Below are 27344 nucleotides of genomic sequence, written 5' to 3' on the forward strand. Positions count from 1 at the left end.
TAATAATAGTTCAGCCAGCATTTTCCTATAAAGCAGGGGTTCTCAACCATTTTTTATGCTTTGGACCAATACCATTAAGCAAGGGGTCTGTGGACTCCAGATTGGTAAATCCTGCTGTAAAGCTAAGAAACAATGATAGTAAGATTATGGGAACTTAATGAAGGAAATTGAGAAATTGATCAGGAAAAAGATGAAAGCACACATCATGTTTGGGAAACTTATCTAATGAGTTCATTGAAGTTTATGGAAGGTTGCTAGATATCTTAAGAAAGCAATTAGGAAGGCAAGATGAGGACATGAAATTAAAGAGAGTTTCAAAATCATTTATAGATATATTAGAGCTGATTGTGGACTTCAGAAAGGGTAAGAAGTGGGAACACAAATCAATCCTCAGGGAGGGATCAGACGTGGAGAGAGTGAGCAATTTCAAGTTCCTAGGTGTCAATATCTCTGAGGATTTAACCTGGTCCCAACATATTGCATTGTACTGTTGCTACTAAGGTAACAAATTTCATGACATATGCCGGTGATATTAAACCTGATTCTGAATCTTTGCTCTGAACGTGGTGGCATCACGAACATCATGACAAGCTTCACTGAACAATGTTGATCATAATTTGTGTCTGACATCACCAATTTCTTTACCTTTGGAAAGCCACCTTTTTGTCCATTGCCATGTCTTCCCAATCTGTCACAATGAGTTCAAGGGGTAGAGCACAGTAGCCAGGTTCGGCAGGAACCATTACAGAAATTAACCAAACCTAAACAGAACCATAACTGTGACTCCTTCTTTGGCCTTGGGGCATCCACCACTGCTTTAATTTTATCAGCACATTTGTATAGTTCTTGTGCGTCAGTGGTGTGAACACAGTAAATGATGCATGGTTTATAAAATTCACATCACACCATGCTCTGAGCCCATAATCTTCTAATCTTTGTAACATTGTCTTGAGATTTTGGAGATGTTCCTTATCATCCTTACTGTTAGTGGTGTCATTAGGTTAACACTGAGTGCCTGGACAGCCTTTCAGCACCTGGTCCATAGCTTTCTGCCGGAGTGCATGTACAGGTGCTGTTCCAAAAATAAACCTTCATAGAGATAAAGACCTTTGTGGCTGTTTATGGTGAAAAACACTTTGGACACTTCTTCTATTTCCATCTGTAGGTAGACTTCAACTAAGTCTACTGAAGTGTTTTCCTCCAGAAAGGTTTGCAAAGAGACCCTCTATCCTTGGCAGAGGGTATTGATCTACTTTCAGTAGTGGGTTGATGGTGAACCTTAAAATCACCACAGAATCTGACAGACATATCCTTCTTGGCTATTGGGACCACTGGCTTTGTCCATGGACTTCAGTAAACTTGGTAAGAATTCCTTCAACCTCCACACAATCCAGCTCACTGGCTACTTTATCACAGATGGTGTAAGAAACCAGACAGGCTTTGTAAAACTTGGCTGTGGCATTTTCATTTAACACTGTTTTGCTCTAGATATGTTGAGTTTTCTAATGCCATCCTTGAACACTGCTGTGGCATTATCCAATACCTTTCTTAATTCACTTTCATTCATTACAAGGCATGTAGCATGCAAATGTTGAATAGATATCCAAATCAGTTGTAGTTGTCTCAGCCAGTCATGACCCCACAATGCAGGCCCTCCTGTTTTTACCACATACAAACCCAGCTTGGCTTGTTGGTTGTATTTCACTGTTACGGATGTCATTCCTGCAGGAGTTATCTTTTCTCCAGTATAAGTTCATAATTGGATATCTGCAGTCTTCAGTTTAGTATCTTTGAAATGCCATTCAAATTCATTTTGTGGAATGACAAACAACCAAGCTGGAGTCAAATTCCATTTAAATTAATTTGTCATTCATTTCTGGGATAACACATTTAATATGCATTGTGTTAGTTTTCACATGCAAATCTTGAGGCTACTCACTCCTGTGTCAGTCTCATCACCAGCATGCAGATTAGTGCTCTTTTTGAAACCGCAACTTCACTTTTTATCTTTATTGCTTCCCTGTGCAGTCCACTTATTTTTGTCTGCCCAACATGTTCTTTGCACGGTTGCTTTATTCATTAGAAATCTGTAACAGGGGATGTACCTCGGTAACCAGTGCTGGGTCTTTTGTTGTTTAATGACTTGGATCGGAATGCCTCTGATCTGAAAAGTAAGTTTACTGGTGATGTGAAGATTGGTGGAATTGTAGATAGCAAGGACATTAGTCTAAGGGTGCAGAGGTTCACAGATCAGCTGGAAAGATAGGCAAAGTGGTAGCAGATGTGGTAGCAAGGAAATGTGAAATACTGCATTTTGGGTTGTATAATACTAACAGGACATATGCAGTTAACAGCAGGGACCTTAAAAACATTGCAGTTCAAAGGGCCCCAGGATCGAAGTTCATAGTTTCCTGAAATTGATGACATGGGTAGAAAGGGTGGTGAAGAAGGCATTGAGCTTGTTTGCCTTCATAGGCAGTGTAATTGAGAATAAGGGTATTGCCTCTGTACAAAACATTGGTTGAGAATATAGTGTGAAGTTCTGGTTACCACACTACAGAAAGGATGTGGGAGTTCTGGAGAAAGTGCAAAAGAAATTCACCAGGATGTACTGAAATAGAGGGTTTTACTTACAAGGAGATATTGAATAAGCTGTAATTGTTCTCACTGTTGTGCAAGATGCTGTGCGGACATTATAGAGGTTTATAAAATTATGAAGGTCATAATTTGTAGGTATGTAGTTAGTCATAGTGTTTTTCAAGGGGAGGGGAGTCTAAAACTAGTGAATATGGGGTTTAATGTGAGGGGTAAAAATTGAAAGGAAATCTGGGGATCACAAAGGGGGTGGTAGCTATATAGAACACGATACAGGCAGTAATAATTATGGCATTTTAAAAAAGTATTTGGATAGGTGCATGGATAGAAAAGGAAAAGAAGGATAGGGGATATGAGCCAATAACATAGTTAGACATATTGGTTGACATGGATGAGTCAGGCTGAAAGGCCATTTCCTTGCTGAATGAGGCAATGAATCTCAAATGAAATCAACTGTTTAAATATACATATGAGTTTTGTTTCATTGTTAGCTTTAGGTACAGAATTCCACATTCTAATAATCTATTTTTAAAAAGAGGCTTACAAATTTACAAAAAAAATCCATACATTTGCAGCATTAAAGGGAAGAGCAATAATTCAGTAAAAGAGTAAAGAGAGAGAAACTACTGTAGATTATGTGTAAGCTTGTAGGTGATGTAAATAATAATTATAGGGGTTTCTAAAGCTATGGGAAAAAGAAATGAGTGGCAAAAACTAATATGGGTCCCTTTGAGATGACACTTGGAGACAAATGTGATTAGACACGGAAAATATGAAGGTAAAAATGTAATTGATAGATAGTGTAGGATCTTTTATGTATGCCATTAGAAAGGCAAGTAGGGAGAAAATGTTGGATATAGGGGTATGGCAACATAGTGGTTAAATTACTGGACTATTAATCTAGACACAAGAGTTTCAATCCCAAATTACACTGTGGAATTTAAATTCAAATAGAGTAACTAAATAACATCTGGATTTGAAGAAAAAAGAAATAAAGCTATCTTCAGTAATGGTAACCATTCAAATTATAGATTTTTTTTTGTTAAAATACGTCTTGTTCACTCAGGGATGCTACCTTCCTATCTGGTCTGGTCCATCCATGGCTCCAAATTCAGCAAAATACTTGAGTCATAACTGATTCCCCAATTCAGGGCTAATTAGGAATGGAAATAAATATTGGTACTACAAGTGGTAACCACATTCTGTAAGTAAATAAAAATTACAGATCTTTCAAAAGATGCTTGATAAGATAAAACATACAAGCTTATTAAATAAAATTGCTTCATTAGGTTAGGGTAACACTAACACAAATACAGTGGATTAGATTAAGGACAAAAAAAAACAGTACTTTTCAAGTTAACAAACTAATATTAATGAATACCAGTGGGATCAGTATTGGGCCCACCCTTTTTCTCAACTTACTTAAATGGCGTGTCTGAAAAAGACAGCAAATTTGTTTATGATGGGAACTAAGGTGAGAAAGTGAATAAGACGTGGAATCTGCAAAAGATCACAGAGAGTACAGAGAGGGCAAGAAGGTGACAGATGGAATACAATACCGAGAGATGAGGCATTTTGGAAGGAAGAGTTAATTTATTTTTTATTTTTTTTATTAGTTTTTTAATACATTTTACAAATTTAAAAAAACCCTAAATCAGAATGAGGAACATTAATACAGTGCAAAATTAAGCATACAATGACAATATGATACAAAGAAAGAGAATTTTTTAAAAAAGCACCTAAATTGAAGACAAGTAAACTTAGTATCCTCCCCCAACCCCACAACACAATAAAAAAACTCCAGACCAACCACAACACAATATAGAGAATATAATATAGAATATAAATCAGGACAATCAAACTCCCAGACTGTGAATACACTCAGCAACAGAGGATAATAATGCCTACTACCAGAAAAAAAAAAGGAGCTGAAAGCAAGGGACCGAAAAAAAGAAAAAAAAACCCTAGTCAAGAGGAAGGTTATGAAAGTACTCGATAAAAGGTCCCCAGACCTTATGGAACTTTAAATCCAAATTAAGAACTGAATAATGGATTTTTTCGAGGTCTAAGCAGGCCATAATGTTGTTAAGCCATTGAGCATGAGTGGGCGGGGCAACATCTCTCCATCTAAGGAGGATCAAGCGTCTAGCCAGGAGAGAGGCAAAGGATAATATTCGGCATTTGGTCGGACTCAGACATAAATCTGTCTCGCCCCAGAAACCGAACAAAGCAATTAAGGGGTTTGCTTCTAGGTGCTGATTCAGAATATACGATAACGTAGTGAAGACATCTTTCCAAAATTTCTCCAAGCTAGGACAGAACCAGTACATATGAATGAGAGAGGCCTCGCCCCTCTTGCATTTGTCACAAAGCGGACTAATGTTAGGGTAGAATCGAGATAGTTTAGATTTAGACATATGGGCTCTATGAACAATCTTAAACTGTAAAAGGCAATGGATTTAGATTTAGACATATGGGCTCTATGAACAATCTTAAACTGTAAAAGGCAATGGCGAGCTCAAAGAGAGGTTGAGTTAACAAATTTGAGAATCGAGTCCCAACTCTCATCAGATAAGGAGATATTTAAATCCTGCTCCCATGCCATTTTAATTTTATCCACAGGGGCCTGTCATAAGGCCGCTAACTTATCTCGAATAATTGATATTAAACCTTTACCTAGTGGATTAATGGAAAGAAATAAGTCCATAGCATTTTTTGCAGGCATTTCAGGAAAGTTAGGAATTAAAGGAGCAATAAAGTGTCTAATTTGGAGATATCTAAAAAAAATGAGCATTGGGCAGGTTGAATTTAACAGAGAGCTGCTGAAAAGAAGCGAAGTGATTATCAATGAAAAGATCTTCAAAATGCCTAATGCCTTTCCTATACCAAACATGGAATGCTGAATCGTACGTAGTAGGTAGGAAAAGGTGATTATGTACGACAGGGCTGGAAACGGAAAAACCATGGAAACCATAGCATTTCCTAAACTGAGCCCATATACGCAAAGTGTGTCTAACAAGAGGATTAGCTATTAATCTGGACAGACTACTAGGGAGTGCAGAGCCAAGAAATGCAGAGATAGTTCTTTAGTGGAGCTCAACTCCATTGCCACCCAATAAGGGCACTCGGGTTGGCCATGGAAAAAAGACCAAAAGGTAGCACAACGTATATTAGCTGCCCAATAATATAAACAAAAGTTAGGTAAAGCCATGCCACCCTCTTTTTTAGGTTTTTGGAGATGGATTTTACTAATTCTAGAGCGCTTATTCTTCCACAGATATGACAAAATAATAGAGTCTAAGGAGTCAAAAAAAGATTTAGGAATAAAAATTGGGATAGATTGAAATAAGTATAAAAATTATACAATCTGTTTTATTAACTCTTCCTTCCACTTATTACTATATAAAGTATAAAAATTTGGGGAGAACATACATTTTAACAACATTAATATGACCTACCAAAGACATAGATAGAGGTGACCATTGTACCAGACTCTGTTTTATAGTATATGAAAGATTGGCAAAATTTTCACGAAAGAGATCTTTAAAATTCCTTGTGACTGTAATTCCAAGATAAGTAGATTGATTATGGACTACTTTAAAAGGGAGATCACGAAATGTTAATTCTTGTGCTTCTTTATTAATTGGGAAAAGTTCACTCTTATGTAAATTAAGCTTATAGCCAGAGATCTGGCTAAACTGGTCAAGAAGTGAAAACATTGGAGGTAAGGATGTAGACAGATTTGAGAGAAAGAGTAATAAGTGGAAGGAAGAGTTAATAAAACAGATTGTTTAAAATGACATGATCCTAGCAAAAATTTGTGTACAAAATTATTTAAATGTGGTAATCAAGAGAGACAAAACAGATGTATTAAGCAACATGAAAGATAAATGGTATGTTAGTTTTCATTTCAGTATAAAAATGATAAAGTTTTTGTTTCTGTACCTGAACAAAGATATACTGGCTTTTGAATCAGTATGATGTAAATTTATGAGATGTATTTCTTGGAATAAGGAATTTGGCCTATGAAAAGTGATTGAGGAAGTTTAGCATACAATCATTGTAAATTAGAAGAGTTCTTTCTGAGGAAGTAAATTTTATTGTAAGTGACTAACAAATTAAATGACAAAGCTATTCCCGCACAGTGGAGAGTCCAAAACTAGGAGGTGATGTGACAGGAGATAAGACATTGCCCATGTAAAATTGAGTTGAGGAAAAGTCTCTTTATATCAATTTACAGATTGTTCGAATTCTCTGCCTTTTAGGATTAGCTGTTGACGTTGATAAACACTAAAATTAACAGATCTTTGTTCACAAAGCATATGGTGATCAACTAGGAAAGTGGACAGCCATGAATTTGAATAGCAGAGCAGGATCAAAGTGCTAAAGAGCTTACTCCAGCTTTTTTTAAAAGTTATTATCACATTGGTATCCAGATGACACTTTGATTGTTGGTAATGTGGTTTGTAAATTCTCATCTCTTTCAATCCTTCCATAGCCTTTTCTATTACCTTCTGTAATGAACTGTATACCAGTTCTGATATTTCTGATATCTTGGCATTTGTCCATTAATGGCCTTATACTTACTCCCTGAATTTTATCACTAACAAGAGAAAATCTGTAGATGCTGGAAATTTGAGCAACACATACAAAATGCTGGAGGAATTCAGCAGACCAGGCAGTATCTATAGGAAAGAGTACAGTCGACATTTTGGGCTGAAACATCGACTGTACTCTTTTCCACAGATGCTGCCTGGCCTGCTGAGTTCCTCCAGCATTTTGTGTGTCCCTGATTTTTATTTCTGCACTATGTCAGTGCTTCAGCCCTAGCCCTACTCCTCTATGCCTCTCTATCACTACTTCTTCCTGTAAAATGCTTCTTGAAACTACCACTTGTTACTTATCACAATACTTCCTCATGCAAGTCAATATCAAGTTTAGTTTGATAGTACTCACATTTAGTACTTTTTTACTGTGTTGAAACGCTGTACTTCTGATGAAGGCATTGTTTAATTTTCCAATGTCACTATTTTCACAGATCTAAAATATGAGAGATTTTCCATTGATGATTTTTAATCTATTTATGTCTTTTGAGTTCTCTCTTGGATTGGTATAAGAATGGAAACCCAGACTTTTTATCTATGCTCCTTTTGCTGAACCACCAAAAAAATCACTAGAATCTTGCAAATGCTGGTCCTACACTGTTTTTAGGACATTCTGCTTGTTTGTTTCAGGGATTAAAGGTGCAAATCATCTCTGGCAGAGCTGAAAATGGAGACCACTTAGAAAGACAATACTCAATCTCTTGGTTGTTGGGATGAATATACAGGGAGTAAATTAGGTATGAATAGAGCAATCTGATCACCAGTAGGGTGTCAATGTACTGACAATGCAGAGTCCAGACAGGGATTAGAGGTAAGAATAGTTTTCTCTTTCTCAAATATGGACCTATTATGGGACTGAAGGAAGCAATAGTTGGCTGGTGTCAGTGGAATAATTAAGTTCTTCTACCTGCATGGGACAGGCAGCAACAAATGAATGCATATGTCAGGTTTGTGCAAAGCAATTTCTTTCCCACTGATCTTCAAAACTCCTACTTTTTTCCTGATTCATTACAACTGTCATATGTTGGCTTCAGACATAGAGTAGATGCAGCCATCATTTATTTTGTGGAATAAGGAATGAATTATGAATTGCAAATGGACATTACTGTCCTTGTTTATTGGGTGTGTCAGGGCAAGGTGCATAGAGCCGTTCTGTTGGTAAACAATTTGGTGAATGTCCAATGTGGCGGGAATGGAGTTTTCAATAAGTGATATTATCAGCTGTCAAAGCACTTCATGATAATTAGCATCGGGGCCACTGGGCAGTAGTCACTTAGATCTGAAGGTGTAGAGTTCTTTAGTACAGGGATGATGGTAGCAGATTTGAAACATGTGGGGACTGCAGCAGGATGAGTGAAGAAGATATCCATGAAGATATCAGTGAGCTGGTTTGCACACTTACTGAGAACTCAGCCTGAGGTGTTGTCTGGCCCTGCTGACAGTCTGCAGAGTTCTTCTCATGTTTGTTACCATTACAGACAGTGGCTGCTTATCTGGGAAGAGGGTAGCTTTTGTGTTGCATGCCTGAAAGTGTGCATAAAAGTTGTTTACAGCATCATGTAAGGAGGCTTCACTGGTACAGTCAACACTGTCTTTCCTTGCTTAGTCTGTAATGCAGAATGAGAAGGAAGCTTTGATGATCATTTTGGGGGCGACAATTTCAGATTTTTCTTGATAGCTTTTCCCACTGGTCATGGATTATAAAGCATGGTTATCTTTGATCCAAAATGAGCAATTCCAGTGAAGGTAGCATTAGAGAAACAATCATGAATACTTTTGTTCTCTTCCTCTGCCATGTTGATGACTGCATTGGTGCTATTTTAGGCACCCATGCTCACCTCATCAATTTCTTCAACTTTGCCTCCAACATTCACCCTGCCTTTAGCTACAATCAGTGCATTTCAGACACATCTCTCTGCTTTTGAAATTGAAAAAAAATTCTGATTGAATTTAGAGACAGAATTGGATGCACATCAGCTTTTGCAGGGTTTGCAGGCCATTACTTCCTACGAAGCAAAACCTAACATCATGAATGGCAGTGATGCTTCACTTTTATACATGTTTTGAAAGGTAAAATAGAATTACCTCTATTCAAATCTCCACAGTACCTGAAACCCTGTGATCTGTCTAGCAGGCCAATGTCAAAACATCTTTCAAGAGGGTAAAACTTTGCAAGGCTTCAGGACCTGATGGTGTACCTGGTAGGGTTCTGAAAATCTGTGCCAACAAACTGGTGGGAGTGTTCAAAGAAATCTTCAATTTCTCACTGCTGTAGTCGAAGGTTCCCATCCATTCTGAAAGGGTGACAATCATACTAATGCCCAAGAAGAACAGGGAGAGCTGCCTCAATGACTATTGCCTACTTGCACTCACATCTACTGTGATGAAGTGTGTTAAGAGGTTGGTCATGGTCAGAATCAACTATTGCCTAAGCGAAGACCTAGACCCACTGCAATTTGCCAATTGCTGCAATAGGTCGACAGCAGATACAATTTCACTGGCTCTTTGGTTGACCTGGATAACTAGGACAATAGTAATACTTACGTCAATGTCAGAAAGACCAAGGCACTGATTGAGGACTTCAGGAAGAGCAAGTCAAGGCAACACACACTAGAGCTCATTGATGAATCAGTAGTGGAAAGCATGGTAAGTTTCAAGTTCCTGGGTGTCAACATCTCTGAGGATCTATCCTGGGCCCAACATTTTGGTGCAATGACAACAGTGGCTATATTTCATTAGGAGTTTGAGGAGAATTGATATGCCACCGAAGACATTTGCAAATTTCTACAAATATACCATGGAGAGCTTTCTCACTGTTTGCATCATTATCTGGTATTGGAGAGGGACCCCTGCACAGGATCAGAAAAAGCTGCAGAATGTTGTAAACTCAGCCAGCTCCATCATGGGCATGAGCCTCCCCAGCATCGAGAACACCTTAAAAAGACAATGCCTCAAAAACGCTGCTTCCATCATTAAGGACTCCCATCACCCAGGACATGTCCTTTTCTCATTGCCCATCAAGAAGGAGGTAAAGGAGTCTGAAGACATACACTCAACATTTCAGGAAGAGCTTCTTCCCCTCCACCATCAGATTTGCGAATGGGCAATAAACCCATGAAGACGTCCTTGGTATTTTTCCCCCTCTTTTTGACTACTTGTTTTAATTATTCTTATATACACATTATAATTTATAGTTTTTAATACCATTTGTTGAAACATACTGCTGCAAAGCAACAAATTTCACGACCTATGCCAGTGATTTTAAACCTGATTCTGATTCTTATTTCTTCATCTTTCTGTCTCCATCTATGGAGACAAACTGTCTACCGACATCTTTTATAAAACTATTGATTCCCATGGATATCTTGACTAAATCTCTTCCCACCCTATCTCTTCTAAAAATACTATTCTCTTTTGTCTGTTCCTTCACCTCCACTGCATCTGTTCTTAGAATGAGGCTTTCCTTTCCAGGACATTATGAGATGTCCTTCTTCTTCAACTAGAATGGGGTTTCCCTTCCTCCACTATTGATACTGCCCTCAACCACATCTCCTCCATTTTGGAGACATATGTGCTCACCCCATCTTCCCACCACTTTTAACAGGGGTAGAGTTCCTCTTGTCCTCACCTAACACGACATAAGCCTCCACATCTAACACATCATTGTCCACAGCTTCGGACATCTCCAAAGGGATCCTACCACCAAACACATCTTTACCTCCTTCCCCGACTCTCTGCTTTCCACTAGGATTGCTCCCTCCACGATTTCCTTGTCCATTTATCTCTCCCCCCTGGCACATATCACTGCAAATGACCAAAGTGCTACACCTGTCCATGTAGCTTCTCCCTCACCTCCTTTAGGGCTTCGAACTGTCCTTGCAGGTGAGGCAACACTTCACCTGTGCATCTGTTGGATTGACAATTGTAACCAGTGCTCTCAATGGGGCCTCCTCTACACTGATGAGACCCAAAGTAAATTGGTAGAGCACTTCATCGAGCGCCCCTGCTCCATGCACCAAAAGCGGAACATCCAGTGGCCAACCATTTTAATTTTTTATCCCTATCCCTATATGGAAATTTTGGTCCATGCCTTCCTTTTTTGCCAGCATGATGGTGGAAGAGCAACACCTCACATTCTGTATAGGTAGCCTCCAACCTAATGACAGAAATATTGATTTTTCCCTTCCTTATTCCTCTTCTATTCTCCATTGTGGCATTTTACCTCTTCTCCTCATCTGCCTAGCACCTCTCCCCTTCTTCTTCCCTTTCTCCTATGGTCCACTTTCTTCTCCTATCGGATTCCTTCATCTCCAGTCCTTTCCAGCTGGCTTCACCCATCCTCTTCGTGCTCCTTCCCCACCTTGTTACTTCTCCCTTACTTTTAGTCTTGAAGAAATGTGGACTGCTTATTCACTTCCATGTGTACAGCCTGACTTGTTAAGTTCCTCCAGTATTTTGTGTACATTGTAATGGATACCTTGTTGATCCTGGATGACCATTAAGTACTGAACATTGAAGCAGAATGCTCATGCAGATGTGTTGCCGCTATCATTTTTTGCTAAACAGGGAGACTCCTTTGTTATTTAAATTTAACAATGACTCCTATTCTGGATACCTTGTTGATCCTGGATGACCATTAAGTACTGAACATTGAAGCAGAATGCTCATGCAGATGTGTTGCCGCTATCATTTTTTGCTAAACAGGGAGACTCCTTTGTTATTTAAATTTAACAATGACTCCTATTCTGGCCACCACTTTACACGTATCCTGTCACTGACAGCTGTTTAAAGCAGTTTTCAATATCCATAAAATAATCACAACCCATTTATTTGTTCACACACCTTTAGTTCTAAAACATCACATTATGGTTATTTTGTCCCAATAGATGCAAGAAAATAAAATCTACTGTATATTTAGTTTCCGTTATCTAGTTTTCTCCTATTCCTGTCAATGTTTTCAAACCATCATTCCATCCCCTGTAACCTAGTTAATAGCCATTGTTCCACTTGATTACTTAATGTACTGCCATTTTCTCCACACCTCTTACTTCTTCCTTCATTGTCAATGCTGGCCCTCTATTCATTCTGATTTAGTGTTTTTGCTATGCTCCTCCATTGCAATCAATTTCCTTTTGCCATTCTTTTCCCTCCTTAACTGTTTCTAATTCACAGCTACTTATAACTACATTTTATCACTTACACCCCACAGCTTGCTCAAATCTGCTCCTGTGTCTGGCTGCATACACAATAGATCTCTTTTGCAGATTTTCTCAGGATGATCATAAAGTTGATAGATTCTTGATTGGATATGGCATCAAAGGTTATGGGGAGAAGGCCAGGAACTGGGGCTGAGGAGGAGATAGAAAAAAGGATCAGCCATGATTGAATGGTGGGGCAGACTGGATGAGCCAGGTGGCCTAATTCTGCTCTTATGTTTTATGGTCTTATAAATGCCTTAGTTCTAGACATTTTGTGGAAAAGCCTCTGATTATGCACAAGTTGTTGCCCTGTAAGTACAGAGCTAGTATCCAACCAAGTGTCTGAAGCAGCAGAGGCGAGAGTGAGATCTGGTTTGTAGCAAGAATAAAAGAATTACTCATGTCACTAAGTCATATTTATCACATTGATATATCTCTTCCTCAGTCTTAAGATTAATACTAAAATCTTGTTTGTATATGTAGCTATTTCTTGTTTCTTACAATTGTTAATGTTAAGAAATATCCTCCAAACCAATATACGTTTGTTTTACACAAGGTTATAGGACCGCTCCGAAATACAGCAACAAAATAGCATTGAAGTTTATTAACGGAGGTAGACTTAACAACCTCTCATGTATTTTCTGACCCATCAAGTGGTGTACATCTCTGTTGACCACTGTTTGCAGGTCAGCCACTTATTTTGATAATGATTTAAATATATTCACATGTCAACCATTTGTTTTAACCAACACTGCCATGCCTGCAAACCTGTACTGAGCATTGCAATGATCTATCAATGTGTGAAACTGATCAAGTCTTCCCTCCCTTTCTCAGAATGTTGTGACCTAAGGAGCTTCTGCCAAAACAACTTAGTGAAATGATGACACCTGTTACATTTTGTAACTTCAGGAACTAATCAAAAGAAAAACCCACAGCCAGGATATTTTGTTTTCATTTGATGAGGCCCTCACATATGACATGGTGAGGTATTAACATTTGCCATTCACATACTTCTTACATTTAACCCATAATGAATGATGTAAACAAACAACCTACTTACAATATTACTCAAATATTATTGAAATATTGAATACACTACAACACTTGCTTTTGCATGACTACATCTGCATAACAGAATATGCCCCACATTCCATAGCAGAGGATATCCTATATGCCTCCACAAATACTAAGGTCTCAATATCAAACTGGTTCTTCTGTGTTGTCTCATATCAGTTCACACATCAAACCAGAGTCTGTAACCTAAAAATGTCAACTCTTCTCCAGCATCTTTAACCTGATCATGTAGTCGTTATCATAACTTATGGTGTCTAAGTACGTAGGACGAACTTCCCATTGCCTCATGTATCTCTGGCCCTACTAATGACAAAATATCACCATTCTCTTGTTCTAAATAGTGGCAGTGTTCTGATTTGCCCTGAGCACAAAAATATTGCTTTCTCTCTGGAATATCGCCTCCTGTTACCACAACAGGGAAATGGTTGAGAGCATTTTAAAAAAGTTTATAGATATAATGCGGAATGGGTCCTCTGAGCTGCACAACCTAGCAACTCCCCAATTTAACCCTAACTTATGCACAGGACAATTTACAAAGATCAATTAACCTTCTAAACGGTAAGTCTTTGTATTGTGGGAGGAAACCGAAGGACTCAGAGAAATCTCACACATTTCACGGGGAAGATGTACAAGCTCCTTACAGAGGATGCCAGGATTGAACTCTGACGCCAAGCTGCAATAGTGTTGGACTAACCATGAAGTTAACTGTGGCGTCCAACGTTAACAACTACCCACCAACTTCATTACTCTGCCTGGAGAATATCACTTCATTGTTGATTACTACCTTTTTTAGTTCCTCAAGTAGATCTCAAACTCGTCACCAAGAACGTTCACCAGTTTCCCTAAATTTTGTTTAGTAAAGCAAATAAAGATGATGGGGCTTCTAACATCCTAACATTATTATTTCTTGAAGGTGAGGTACACTGAACCAATACCAGTGGCTGCTATAATGATGTATCCAAGGTTGTACAACACATTATACAATATGTTAGACATAACTGCAAACAAATGGTAACAAAGAGGACTGTTGCTGAGATATTATTTCCATTAAAACCATCATACATATTCTCAATTTTCAGCATTATATTTATTAGTTCCAACATGGAGATAGCTTACTATCTCTTTTTAATAATCTGAGTCATTAGTCCCTCTCCGGTGTTCTCTGCTTTGCAAAATAAATGTAAAATGTTGCATGAATTGCAAACATTTTCCCATAAAGTTCCTATGATTCACCTCCAATCTATGGTGGGAACCAAAGTGAAGAGGCAGAGGATGGGGCAGTTGGCGCACAAGTAATGACAGCTTGTAGGGGGTTTATGAGGAAGGATAGGCAGATGATTGAGCAAAGAAGCACTCAGCAAGATGGGGTTTGGGATGTGTCTATTTTAATTCGAGTATCATAAACAAGGCAGATGAACTTAGAGCGTGGATCAATATATGGAACTATGATGTTGAGGCCATTACAGAGACTTGGATGTCTCAGGGACAGGATTGTCTACTGAGATATTGTGGATAGAGTCAGAAACAGGAAGGGGGCAATAACTCTACTGGGTGTTTTTTATAGACCCCCCCCCCCCCAATGGTAACAGAAACATTGAGGAGTAAACAGGGAGGCAGATTCTGAACGGTGCAATAATAATAGGGTTGTTATGATGGGTAATTTTAACTTTCCTAATATTGACTGGCATCTCTTTAGAGCAAGGGGTTTAGATGGGGTGGAGCTTGTTAGGTGTGTTCAGGAAGGTTTCCCGATGCAATATGTAGAGGAGAGGCTGTATTTGATCTGGTTTTTGGAAATGAACCTGGTTAGGTGTCAGATCTCTCAGTGGGAGAGCATTTTGGAAGAAGTGATCAGAATTCTATCTCCTTTACCTAGGCACTGGAGGATAGGAGCAGACAATTTGAGAAAACATTTAGTTGTGGTGGGGGAAATATGGTGCTACTAGGCAGGAACTTGGGAACATAAATTGGGAGCAGATGTTCTCAGGGAAATGCACGGCAGAAATGTGGCAAATGTTCAGGGAACATTTGCATGGTGTTCTGCATAGGTATGTTCCATTGAGGCACAGAAAGGATGGTAGTGTAAAAGAAACATGGTGTACAAAGGATGTAGAAAATCTCGTTTAGGAGAAAAGAAAAGCTTACGAAAGGTTCAAGAAACTAGATACTGTTAGAGCTCTAGAAAATTACAAGGGTGCTAGGAAGGAGTTCAAGAATGAAATTTGGAGAGCTAGAAGGGGCCATGAGAAGGCCTTGGTGAGCAGGATTAAGGAAAACACCAAGGCATTCTACAAGTATGTGAAGAGCAAGAGGATGAGTCGTGTGAGAATTGGATCAAACAGGAGCAAGTGTGGAAACATGTGCATGGAGTCAGAGGAAATAGCGGAGGTACTTAATGAATACTTTGCTTCCGTATTCACTGGTGAAAAGGACCTTGGCAATTATGGGGATGACTTACAGCAAATTGAAAAGATTGAGCATATAGACATTAAGAAAGAGAAAGTCTGCAGCTTTTGAAAAGTATTAAGTTAGATAAATCACTGGGACTAGACGAGATATACCTCAGGCTAACGTGGTAAGTGAGGGAGGAGATTGCTGAGCCTCTGGTGATGATCTTTGTATCATCAATAGGGATGGGAGAATTACCAGAGGATTGGAAGGTTGCAAATGTTGTTCCCTTGTTCAAGAAAGGGAGTAGAGATAACCTAAGAATTTATAGACCTTTGAGTCTTACTTCAGTGGTGGGCAAGTTGTTGAAGAAGATCCAGAGAGGCAGGATTTATGAGCATTTAGAGAGACATAATCTGATTAAGGATAGTCAGCACGGCTTTGTCATGGGCTGGTCATGACTTAAGAATCTGGCTGAATTCTTATGTAACAAAACACATTGATGAAGGTAGAGCAGTGGATGTAGTGTATATGGATTTCAGTGAGACATTTGAAGACAAACTATAATATTAATGGTAAGACTCCTGGCAGTGTGGAGGACTAGTGAGATCTTGGGGTCCGTGTCTATAGGACATTAAAAGCTGCTGTGCAGGTTGACAGTATTGTTAAAAAGGTGTATGGTGTGTTGGCCTTCATCAATCCTGGGTTTGAGTTCAAGAACTGAGAGGTCATGTTACAGGTTTCTAAGTTAGACCCCACTTGGGAGTACTGTGGTCAGTTCTGGTAACCTCACTACAGGAAGGATGTGGACAGAGAGCATAGAGAGATTTACAAGGATGGTACCTGGATTGGAGAGCATGCCCTATGAGAATAGGTTGAGTGAATTTGGCCTTTTCTCATTGGAGTGATGGAGAATAAGAGGTGATCTGAGAGAGGTGAACAAGATGATAAGAGGCATTGATTGTGTGAATAGTCAGAGGCTTTTTCCCAGGTCTGAAATGGCTAACACATGAGGGCATAGTTTTAAGGTGCTTGGAAGTAGGTAGAGATGTCAGAGGAAGTTTTTCAGAGTGGTGGGTGTGTGGAATGCACTGCCAGCGAGGGTGATAGAGGTGGATACAATAGGGTTCTCCTAAGAGACTCTTAGGTACATGGAGCTTAGAAAAATAGCTGGCTATGCAGCAGGGAAATTCTAGTAAGTTTCTAGAGTAGGTTACATGGTCGGCACAACATTGTGGGGCCTGTAATGTGCTGTAAATTTCTATGTTCTACAGATTAAGAATTGAACTGAGATGGAACAGTAATTTATAGATTTCAGCTTAGGCTCAAGCCAGAAAGGGCAAGACAAGTGAAGTTTCTACCCTTTTTGCCGTCTAGTAACCTTGGTTAAAAAAGCTGAACAACTGCGAAATGCACGCTCTCGACTATCACCTGCCTGGAGAATATTGCGCCAAGGGGTCACCAGTGTCTCCGCATCCGTCAGCAGTAACCTGATCAGTCAGGTTCCTTCGGGGATAAAGCCATTGCACTCAGAGCCGGTGAGTGAATACATAGAATTTTAAAGAAGACTGCATGAAATACAAGGAATTTTAAAAAATCTTCGAGTGACGAAATATTGTCTATTTTCTTCTGGTAACGCCCACCAAAGATCGACAGCAGAGACGACGCTTCTAGTTTTGAATAACAACAATCGATTGGCGGCGGCGAACAGCATAGCAAACTCTATTGGAGCCAGAAGACATGTGAAGGAAATGTGCTTTCAGTTGTAGTACTCAATTTATTAAATAATTTCTTCAGTGTGAGGTCTATTTTTATCGGAACAGAGAAAACGTTATACGCCATTGATTTATATAATTTGGCAGCAGGCAGCGCAATGGACAAATACGCTTGACGAGGAAAGGACCTAAAGATGGGCAAAGTTCATCTTTTCAATCCACTACTCATCTTTTTTATCCCCTCCAGTTCTGCTATAGACCGCGGTTTTGTTCCGTAGATGCTGCTTGGCCTGCTGAGTTCAGCCAGCATTTTGTGTTTGTCGCAAAGTTCATATTCCCCCCCCCAAAAAAAAAGCACGAATAATGAAAGTGGCTGTAATTGGAGCAGGGGCAAGTGGACTCTGTGCCGCTCGTCACCTTCTGGCCAGGCCGCACATCTTCGCCCCTCCGGTGGTATATGAGCAGTCTGATTGTGTTGGAGGTACTTGGGTTTATACGGAGAGAACGGGCAATGATGACCATGGTCTGCCTATACGTTCCAGCATGTACAGAGACTTAAGGTACTGTACATCCCATCGCCTTATCGCCAGACTGACAATGTACTGCTAATGTAGAACACGATTCTGTAGATCTTACGTGAATGCAAAAGATTCACCTTTTGTTTTCTATGCGTAATATTTGCCCGGATTCGAAGGCATTGAAGTTAAAATAAGATAAGGGGCTGTATTTGTAACTTAAACTAAGGATATTTTCGAACTACTATTTTTTTCAATTCATAAATAATGCTGCAGCAGTTTGTGGAAACTGGGTTGCTGTGATGTACACTATTTAAATTACACCTTTTCTCTGTCCTTTCTTCCAAAATGGACAGCTTCATACTTTACAAAATTAAAGCCTGAATGCCATTTTTCTACTCATTCACTTATGTATTATGCTTAGAAGACTTTGTGTCTTCGTAACAGTTCGTTTCACATCAATATTTGTATCAGTGGCAGATCTGAAAGTATACTTGGCCCCTTTAACAAAAACAAACTGTAATATTACAGTTTCCATCTAGTTATGTTTGCCAGACAGAAAATTCCCACATAACCCTGATCCCTCTTGTTTGTCAATTTATGATATAGTCAGAACAGAAACAGGCCCATCTAGTCAGTGCACATTGTTATTTTGTCTAGTCCCATTGACCTACCCCCAGACCATCAGACCTAGGAGCAGAATTAGGCCATCTGGCCCATCTAGTCTGTTCACCATTCGATCATGTCTGATCTTTTTTTAAAATCTTCTCCTCAACCCCAATTCCCAGCCTTCTCCCTTTGATGTCATGTCCATAGCCCTCCAGTATAAATAATGCACAATTTGGCTTTGCCAACAAAATTATATTTTGAAGGATAAAGAAAAGGTAGAGAACCATAAACTTCTGGTTTTCAGGTAGGATCAAGACTGCAGTAAAAAAAAAGGATGTTGATAAGATGAGAAGACTTCATGAAAACCTCCAGCAGTACATCATTATTAAAAAAAGGCTTATAACTATTTGAAATTTTTTTTGTGGGAGAACCCAGCAACAAATGCTACATTATGTAAGATAAAAGAAGCCTAAGAAGTCATAGAGAGAACAAATGGCTTAAGTTAAGGGAGAACTTGGGGCCCATGGGAAAAGAGGTAGGGAGTTCAGAAGCTTAATAGCTGTATCCTGTTCTGACCGTTATTGTCTTTATGCATTGTAGTCTGCCTGATGGTAGAAAGTCAGAGAGGATGTTGGGTGGATGGGTGGGATCCTTGATAATACAGTTCCTGTGTATGCAGTGCTCTGATATAAGTCCCTGATGGATGGTGAGGAGACCCCTATGTTCCTCTTGGCCATTCTCATGGTTCTTTATCGGGACTTCCAGTCTGATGCTCTGCTGCTCCCATAACAGATGGAGGTACAGCTTGTCAGGACGCTCTCAAAGGTGTGCCTGTAAAATTCATTTAGAGTGGTGGTGGGGAGCCCCAATCTCCTCAGAAAGTGGAAGCGCTGCTGCCCTTCTTATTCAGGGAGGTGATTTTGAGGGACCAGGTGTGGTCATCCATGACATGAACTCCCAGGAACTTGGTGCACTTAACTCTATGGATGAGCCATGTATGTGCAGAGGGGATTGGTTCATCTGCACTTTCCTAGGGCCCAACACTCCAAGTGTTACCTGACTGATGCCAAGTCCTGTGACATGTAAACTATTGTTCAGATAGAAAATATTTATATTAGGTTTGTCAAAATTGGCAAGTCACTAACTGATCTTTGATCTTTGCATTTTAGTTGGTCTATAATTTGTACTCTGCCTTTTACCTGGAAAATATAAAGGCAATAAAAATTGAAGGATACAGATGGCGGTAGAAGAATACATTTTCTGCCCCATTTGCCAGGTTTGGCTACAACCATACAATACAAGATATAAAGAAAACAAAATAAAATTCCAAAATGGTAAACAGATGACTGCAGTCAGTCAGGAAAAAGAACTGGTGCAGTGAGCCATTGCCAAGAGCTGGCTCAATAGAAGAGAAGGGAGTAAAACTTACAGGGAACTACAGAATGAAAAATAAGATTGGGGTAAGAATAAAAATATAATTATATTTTCAGCTTCTTTTCTACATGCAATGTAGAATGATACAATTCATAAGTAGGTCATTTGACTTAAAATGTTGTGCATTTATTCTTTTTATCATGCTCTTTGTAGGTCTACTTTTTCTTCCAGCTGAAGTATTTAACAACTACAGTCGGCCCTCCTTATCCACGAGGGATTGGTTCCAGGACTCCTTGCGGATACCAAAATTTGCATATGCTCAAGTTCCTTATTCAACCTGTATCAATGTGGTGAACCTTAGGACCCAGCAGAACCCCAGACCTTATTTAACGTGTCTCAGTGCGGTGTACATTAGGATCCGGCGTCAGAGCTCTGAATCCACAGTGTTTCAGTTCATGAAAATAATCACGATCACAATTGAAAATAATAAAGCGATCGGAAAGAGGTGAAACACCATCGGTCATTGGAAAAGTGTTAGGTTACATCGGTCAACGATTGGAACAATTTTAAAGGATAAAGTGAGAAAGGCTCTGCCCGGATGAAAGCTACAATTATTACTAAGCAACGCAGTGGTTTAATTATTGGGTTTTGGGTTTTTGATCCTCCACATCAACCTGGCACGGTGGAGAGCGCACTCGAAAGCGGTCTGTCACTGGATCAAACTCGGGAACTTCTGTTCCCGAGCCCGGCACTGAAACATATGTTTTATATGCATAGAAAGGTAAATTATATACTATATACTGAGACAAACGTTTGACTAACTGACGCTAAATAATACCGGATGTACCTGTTCCTACTTACTTAGTAAGAGAACTTAAGATTTTTTTTATCCCAATCCACGATAACCCACGCACATCCTCCCGTATTCTTTAAATCATCTCTAGATTACTTATAATACCTAATACAATGTAAATGCTATGTAAAATAGTTGTTATACTGCATTGTTTAGGGAATAATGACAAGGAAAAAATTCTGTACATGCTCAAACAAGTGCTGGAAGGGCACTTCTGGGTTTTCGCAATTCGCGGTTGGTTGAATTCACGCATGCAGAATTCGCGGATAAGGAGGGCCGACTGTATGTTTATATGAAGGAAGGTGCTTTTCCATTTCTTTGCATTTCGGAACAACTCACTATCAGATAACTTTTACCCCCTGTATGTTTCTTTACCAATGAATTTTAATCTTTAGCTTAATCAGTATGATTGCTTATCTACCACTGGGATCAGATTGTAATTGTTAATAGTAGAGATTTATTGAGATTCAATCATCGTGATGTTTAATCTCTTTGCTCCTGCTGAGGAATGTAAGCACTGTACACTGTTTATTTTTCTGACATTTAAATGACTGGAAAAGCATATGCTGTATTCATACAAATTATTACCAATAGGCAGTATAAGCAAAAAAGCACCCTCTATACTCATGACTTTGTGGCTAGGTGTAGCTCAAATACCATCTATAAATTTGCTGCTGATGCAACCTTTGTTGGTAGAATCTCAGATGGAGACGAGAGGGTGTACAAGACTGAGATATACCAATTAGCGGAGTGGTGTCTCAGCAACAACCTTGCACTCAGTGTCAGTAAGATGAAAGCTGATTCTGGACTTCTGGAAGGGTAAGATGAAGGAACACATACCAATCCTCATGGAGGGCTTAGAAGTGGACAGAGTGAGCAATTTCAAGTTCCTGGGTGTCAAGATCTCTGAGGATCTAACCTGTTCCCAACATATCGATGCAGTTATAAAGAAGGCAAGATATCGACTATACCTCATTAGGAGTTTGAAGAGATTTGGTACATCAACAAAAACACTCAAAAACTTCTATCGATGTACCGTGGAGAGCATTCTGATAGGCCTCATCACTGTCTAGTATGGGGGAGGGGGCTACTACACAGGAGTGAAAGAAGCTGCAGAGAGTTGTAAATTTAGTCAGCTCCATGTTGGGTACTAGCCTACAAAGTACTCAGGATACCTTCAAGGAGCAGTGTCTCAAAAAGGCATCATCCATTATTAAAGTTCCCCAGCACCCAGGGCATGCCCTTTTCTCATCGTTACCATCAGGTAAGAGGTACAGAAGTCTGAAAACACACACTCAGTGATTCAGGAACAGCTTCTTCCCCTCTGCCATCCGATTCCTAAATAGACATTGAACCCATGAATACTACCTCACTTTTTAATATAATTTCTGTTGTTGCACGATTGTTAAGCTATTCAATATACATATACTGTAATTGATTTAGTTATTTATTATTTTTTTCTTCTATATTAAGTGTTGCATTGAACTATTGCTGGTAAGTTAACAAATTTCACAACATATGCTGTGATAATAAACCTGATTCTGATTTCATACTGGCTATAAAAGGTTTGAAGTTGACACCCATAATATCAGCTTATTATTTGACGCCAAGTGTCCTCAATCTATTTGATTTGGAAAGTAGTATTTTGTTTTTGTTTTTTATTTATCTTTTAGGACAAATCTTCCAAAAGAAGTCATGGGATTCCCAGATTTTCCATTTGAAGTTGGCCCCCCCTCTTTCATTCATCACACTGATGTGAGATCATATCTGGAAAAATACACTAAACGCTTTGAAATTCAGCCGCACATAAAGGTATATGTAAAAAGAATGAACACTGATCATTTACAGTTCTGAACTTTTAAGTTCATAAAATTTCTTATTGAGAAGGAAGTTTATCTTTTATTTTGATAATATTATTGATAAGGCCACATTTATTATTTAACAGTACTATTGCTACAGATGGTAGCCTGGGTTTTGCAGAATGCTGTAATGACTATGAAACTGTCTGAAGTTGTAGTCATTATACTTCAAAACTTCAACAGCTTTAGGATTTCCATGTATTAACAGAGGAATTTGTAAGATGTTATGAATGATTTATTGCATGGTAGTAAGTTGATCTCTTGTGCTCGTTACATTGTTTGATAAGGGAGTATAAACATAGACAGATTGACCATCACAGATATTATCAACTTATCAGAAAATAAGATCTGAGAGTTTGGCATTTAAAAAGAAATATTCCAGATGGTTATTGTGTTAAAAATATTCTTTTAAAATTTTCAAAATACTATATTTATAGTGACTTGCAGATTTGTAGAGTTCCTTATGTTTTAAATTTTTAAGAGTAATTTTAGCAGTTAAGTTTTTGGCTTTCATATTTTTACATTTTTGAAAAGGTTCAATTTTTTTTAAATCTTAGCTAGAATGTTTATAAAAGATTTAAGAGCTCTACAAAGTTCTTGTCCGTTTAGAGGCATGGTGTACTGAACCATAAAATGTTTTTCACGTTTTGTGGATGGGACCAATTTTGGCTGCCTGTTTGATTTTCTTAGACTGTTCTCACAGTTCAAAACAGCTGACCACCAAGAATCATATTGGTATTTTTCTCAGATCCCCACTAGATGGGAGGTAAACATTTCCCCCCTAGGGTCCAGTGGCAATGTTAATTCACCAATGAGGGTAAAAATCATTCTAAAGTAAATAATTCTTAGGTGACTTTTGTTGGACAGGGATATTATGGATCCTGAAACCTAAGGGGGTAGATATAATTAAGATTTCAATCTGCCATGTTTTAACTGATGCATAGGACTAGATGGCCTTGTGCTTTTTTCTTCCATTTCCATTGTTTTTCATAGCATTCACTGTTACTAGAAGTAGCATGTAACTCATTCTATTTATTTATTCCTGAATCAATTAAGAAAAGGTGACTGTGATTTCTTCTCCCTCTTGAGAATAAGTATTTGGCAAATTCAGTGCACCCATGCAGTAAACATGGTACAGAATAACAATCTTGTGTTGGTCTTGCACTGTTGGCGATGGGAACTTGTGGCTCCAATGGTCTTGGTCTTGTGCAGCAGTCCTGATAGCTGTTTCAGCAGGATATTTTAATAGCTTTTTCATTCTTCACTAAATTTTGGTACTTACACTCCACAGCGTTATCTTCCACCTCTTGAACAAACAGTATATTTCCATAGTTCTAGGAGAAAACAAAAGAGCAGTTCTTATTGGGGCTTGATGGGGTAAATGTGTAATTGATGTTTCTGCTGACAGGGTCACATTCTCACGTAAGGGTCTGGTCAACCAGAACAAAGGTGGTAAGAAATTTCATCACTCAGGGAGGGTGAATCTTTGGAATTTATTACCCAACAGGGCAGTGAAGCATTTGTTGGTGAGTATATGCAAGACCGAGTTCAATAGGTATTCAGATATTAAAAGAATCAAGGGATATTGAGGTAATAATGTAAAGGTAAAGGGCTAGCTATGACTGAATGTGGGTAGGCAGAGCATAATGGTCCAGTCCTGCTTCTGTTCCTTTACGTTTCAATCCAAAGGATTAGCAGGATAAATTTTACTGGACAGTGATTTTAAAAAAATAAAATGGCACTTTCATCTACAAAATATGTGTGAATATTTGGTGCATCTTTTCACAGTTTCTCACATATGTTGAACTAGTGAATCCTGTTTCTGAACCTACTGGAGATACTCAGAATTCATGGGAAGTAACATCTTTGAATCTGAAGACTCACAGCCGTAGTATTGACAGATTTGATTCAGTTATTGTCTGTAATGGGTGAGTCTATGATGACTTTTAATAGTTTTAGTTACTGTGATGATTATAATAATTATGATGCCTTGAAATAATTCCCAAACATGGCAGATAATGTAGAATTGATTAATTCAGAAGTAAGCAAATTTCCAAACAATATCTGACACGTAACGATTAATTTTTCAGTCAATGAGTTTAATCCTTTCAGAACTTAGTTGTCAGAAATTGAAAAATTAAAAGCATTGTTTTATCTTAAGGTGTTTATTGTCCAGGTGGAGGGTATTTTCCTGAAAAGGCTTACTAACTTATTTAAAATGTCACTCAAATCCAAACAAAATTTCAGTTGTAGGTATGGGTAGCAAGTCTCTTTTCACTGCTATTAACTACAAATTCCAGACTATTACAAAATTTGCAATAAGAAAACAATTCAGAAATTATTTGAATACTGGATTAAACCAAAGACAAATATCTAAAATTTAATTAACATGATTTTATAAACAATGTTGAGATTTATTCATTAAAATTAATAGATCATAAGATTTTAGTATGTTTTAATTTTGTATTTTTAGCCACTACTCTGATCCTTATATCCCACACATTCCTGAAATTGAGAATTTCAAAGGACAGACAATGCACAGTCACGACTACAAGTTTGCTGAACCTTTCATAGGGAAGAATTTGGTTCTGCTTGGTGCTGGTTTATCTGGGATTGACATTGCTATGGAGTTGTGCTCAGTTGCCAAGCAAGTTGTCTTGATACATAAACATTCACTTACGTTCTCACACTTGCCTCCAAATTGCCTGTTAGTCAGAGGTGTGAACAGATTTTCGCATACTGGTGTGATTTGTAATGATGGAATGGAATATCCTGCAGATGTATTCATGTTTTGCACTGGTTATAACTACTCTTTTCCTTTTCTTGCCACGGATGTGTGCTTAAATATCAAAGATCATAGAGTTACTCCACTTTACAAGCACATTGTACACACCACTTTTCCAACTCTCTTTTTTATTGGTTTATGTCGAACTGTTTGCCCTTTTCCTTTGTTTCACTATCAGGTCTTATTTGCTTTAGCAACATTAGATGGTACGTACAAACTACCATCTAAACCTGATATGGATGCGGCCACGGAACAAGAATACAAATCTTCTTTGCAAAATGGAATTCCTCACAAACACTTTCATAAATTAGGTAGTCTTCAGTGGGATTATAATGATGAGTTGGCCCTTTTAGCCAAATGTGCCCCTTTATTACCTGTTATAAAAGACCTTTATGAGGCAAACAAGGAAATAAGACAACATGATCTGTGCAATTATAAGAAATATAACTATGAAATAGTAGGCCCTGATACATGGATAAAGGTGAACCCAAAACCATTTAAAAATTGACTGTGTCCTTCACTTATCAAAGTTTGATCAATTCTGCAGAAGCCTCGCTACACGCACTTGTTTGTAATTGAGGTGGATTGAGAAGGGAAGATAGAATTTATAAAGGGGCCCAGTCAAATTACTGTTCATAACTTCAGTACATTAGAAAATTAGGCATTTCCTCTTAAATGTTTATCATCCTTCCTATCCAATATTTCAATCCACAGTACAGTAAAAACTGACTTGTTCAGTTAATCAAATATACAATAGCTTTATAACAGGAAAATGTGTATGCAAATGTAAATTGTTGTAACAATGTAGATAAGATCTTTGAATTTTTGCACTAAAAATCATGATTTATAGAATTGCATCAAGTTGTTTCTCTTTGCTTAAACAAAATATTTGCTTGCTATTGTTGTTGGAACAATTGGAACGTATTTTTCAACCATCAAGCAGAGTTATACTAACATGAAGGTATTATGTTTTGTTAACTAAAGGCACAGATAACAATTCTGAAAGTAGCAAAGCAATCCTATTTTCTTTAGATCATGTTATAACAACAGTAATAAATCTTATGTTAAATTTACTGTCCTATGAAGAAAAAGCTTTAAAAAATCCATTGGATCGAAGTGAAACGAGTCATTCTCTGCTGTGGTTTATTTCCTATGTTGTTAGCACCAATCCATATGCTGATAACTATTTCTGTAAACCAGCACCATCATACTTTAAAACCTTGAATTACTACGTATGTTGGGATAATCTATTTTCTTTTGATTTATGCATTATCTAAAATGTTGCTTTTACAAATTTAGAGGTGCAAATTAAGTTGTACCTTAGTTGAAAGAATGGATCATATTTCTTGTTTTATTTCCTACACCATAAAAGAACTGGATATTCCACTTCGGATACAAAGTCAAGGTATGAAATGTAATGTGTCCAGGCTGATAGTAATAATTAGCATCACAATCTCAAAATGATTTGGATGAAGTATTAATAGTTTTATAAACATCAAGAACAAATCTGTAACAATAACATAGATTAATAAACCTGTCATTTTAAAAGAATTTTTGTAATTTTGCTACCACTGAATTTGATCTAATAATAAATTTGATAAACTGAGGCATTTAGTAGAATGGGTGGTTTAGAATCACTGTATTGTTTATGATAATCCACCTTCCATCAGTGTAAAAAGGTACCAGAAATTCATGTTATGCAGCTATTTAAAAAAAACAATAAAACAGCTTCACACAACAAGAATTACTGGTGTAATAAAATGCCAAATATAAAG

At 38.1% G+C, this 27344-nt stretch overlaps 2 protein-coding genes across 2 annotated transcripts in view; both read left to right on the plus strand.

Moving 5' to 3' along the window:
* The first annotated feature begins 17428 nt into the window (after nucleotides 1-17428).
* zgc:77439 (uncharacterized protein LOC378987 homolog) lies at nucleotides 17429-27313 on the plus strand. The gene is made up of 4 exons (XM_059993012.1): nucleotides 17429-18134; nucleotides 22599-22737; nucleotides 24573-24712; nucleotides 25258-27313. The coding sequence occupies exons 1-4, from the start codon at nucleotides 17938-17940 to the stop codon at nucleotides 26075-26077; spliced, it is 1296 nt and encodes a 431-aa protein (XP_059848995.1). The 5' UTR covers nucleotides 17429-17937; the 3' UTR covers nucleotides 26078-27313.
* The window catches only part of jph3b (junctophilin 3b), a 135509-nt gene continuing 132738 nt past the window's right edge, over nucleotides 24574-27344 (plus strand). The window contains exon 1 of the mRNA XM_059993011.1: nucleotides 24574-24712. The gene's annotated coding sequence lies outside the window, so the exon portion shown is untranslated. The remainder of the gene's footprint in view (nucleotides 24713-27344) is intronic.

Source organism: Hypanus sabinus, chromosome 17, assembly GCF_030144855.1.
Source record: "Hypanus sabinus isolate sHypSab1 chromosome 17, sHypSab1.hap1, whole genome shotgun sequence".
Classification (NCBI taxonomy): Eukaryota; Metazoa; Chordata; class Chondrichthyes; order Myliobatiformes; family Dasyatidae; genus Hypanus; species Hypanus sabinus.

Excerpts from the sequence above, each read along its gene's own strand:
- zgc:77439 (XM_059993012.1), top strand. The coding sequence starts at position 17,938 with ATGAAAGTGGCTGTAATTGGAGCAGGGGCAAGTGGACTCTGTGCCGCT. Across the intron at positions 18,135-22,598 it reads AGCATGTACAGAGACTTAAG|GACAAATCTTCCAAAAGAAG; the intron begins GTACTGTACATC and ends TTTATCTTTTAG. Across the intron at positions 24,713-25,257 it reads TCAGTTATTGTCTGTAATGG|CCACTACTCTGATCCTTATA; the intron begins GTGAGTCTATGA and ends TTGTATTTTTAG.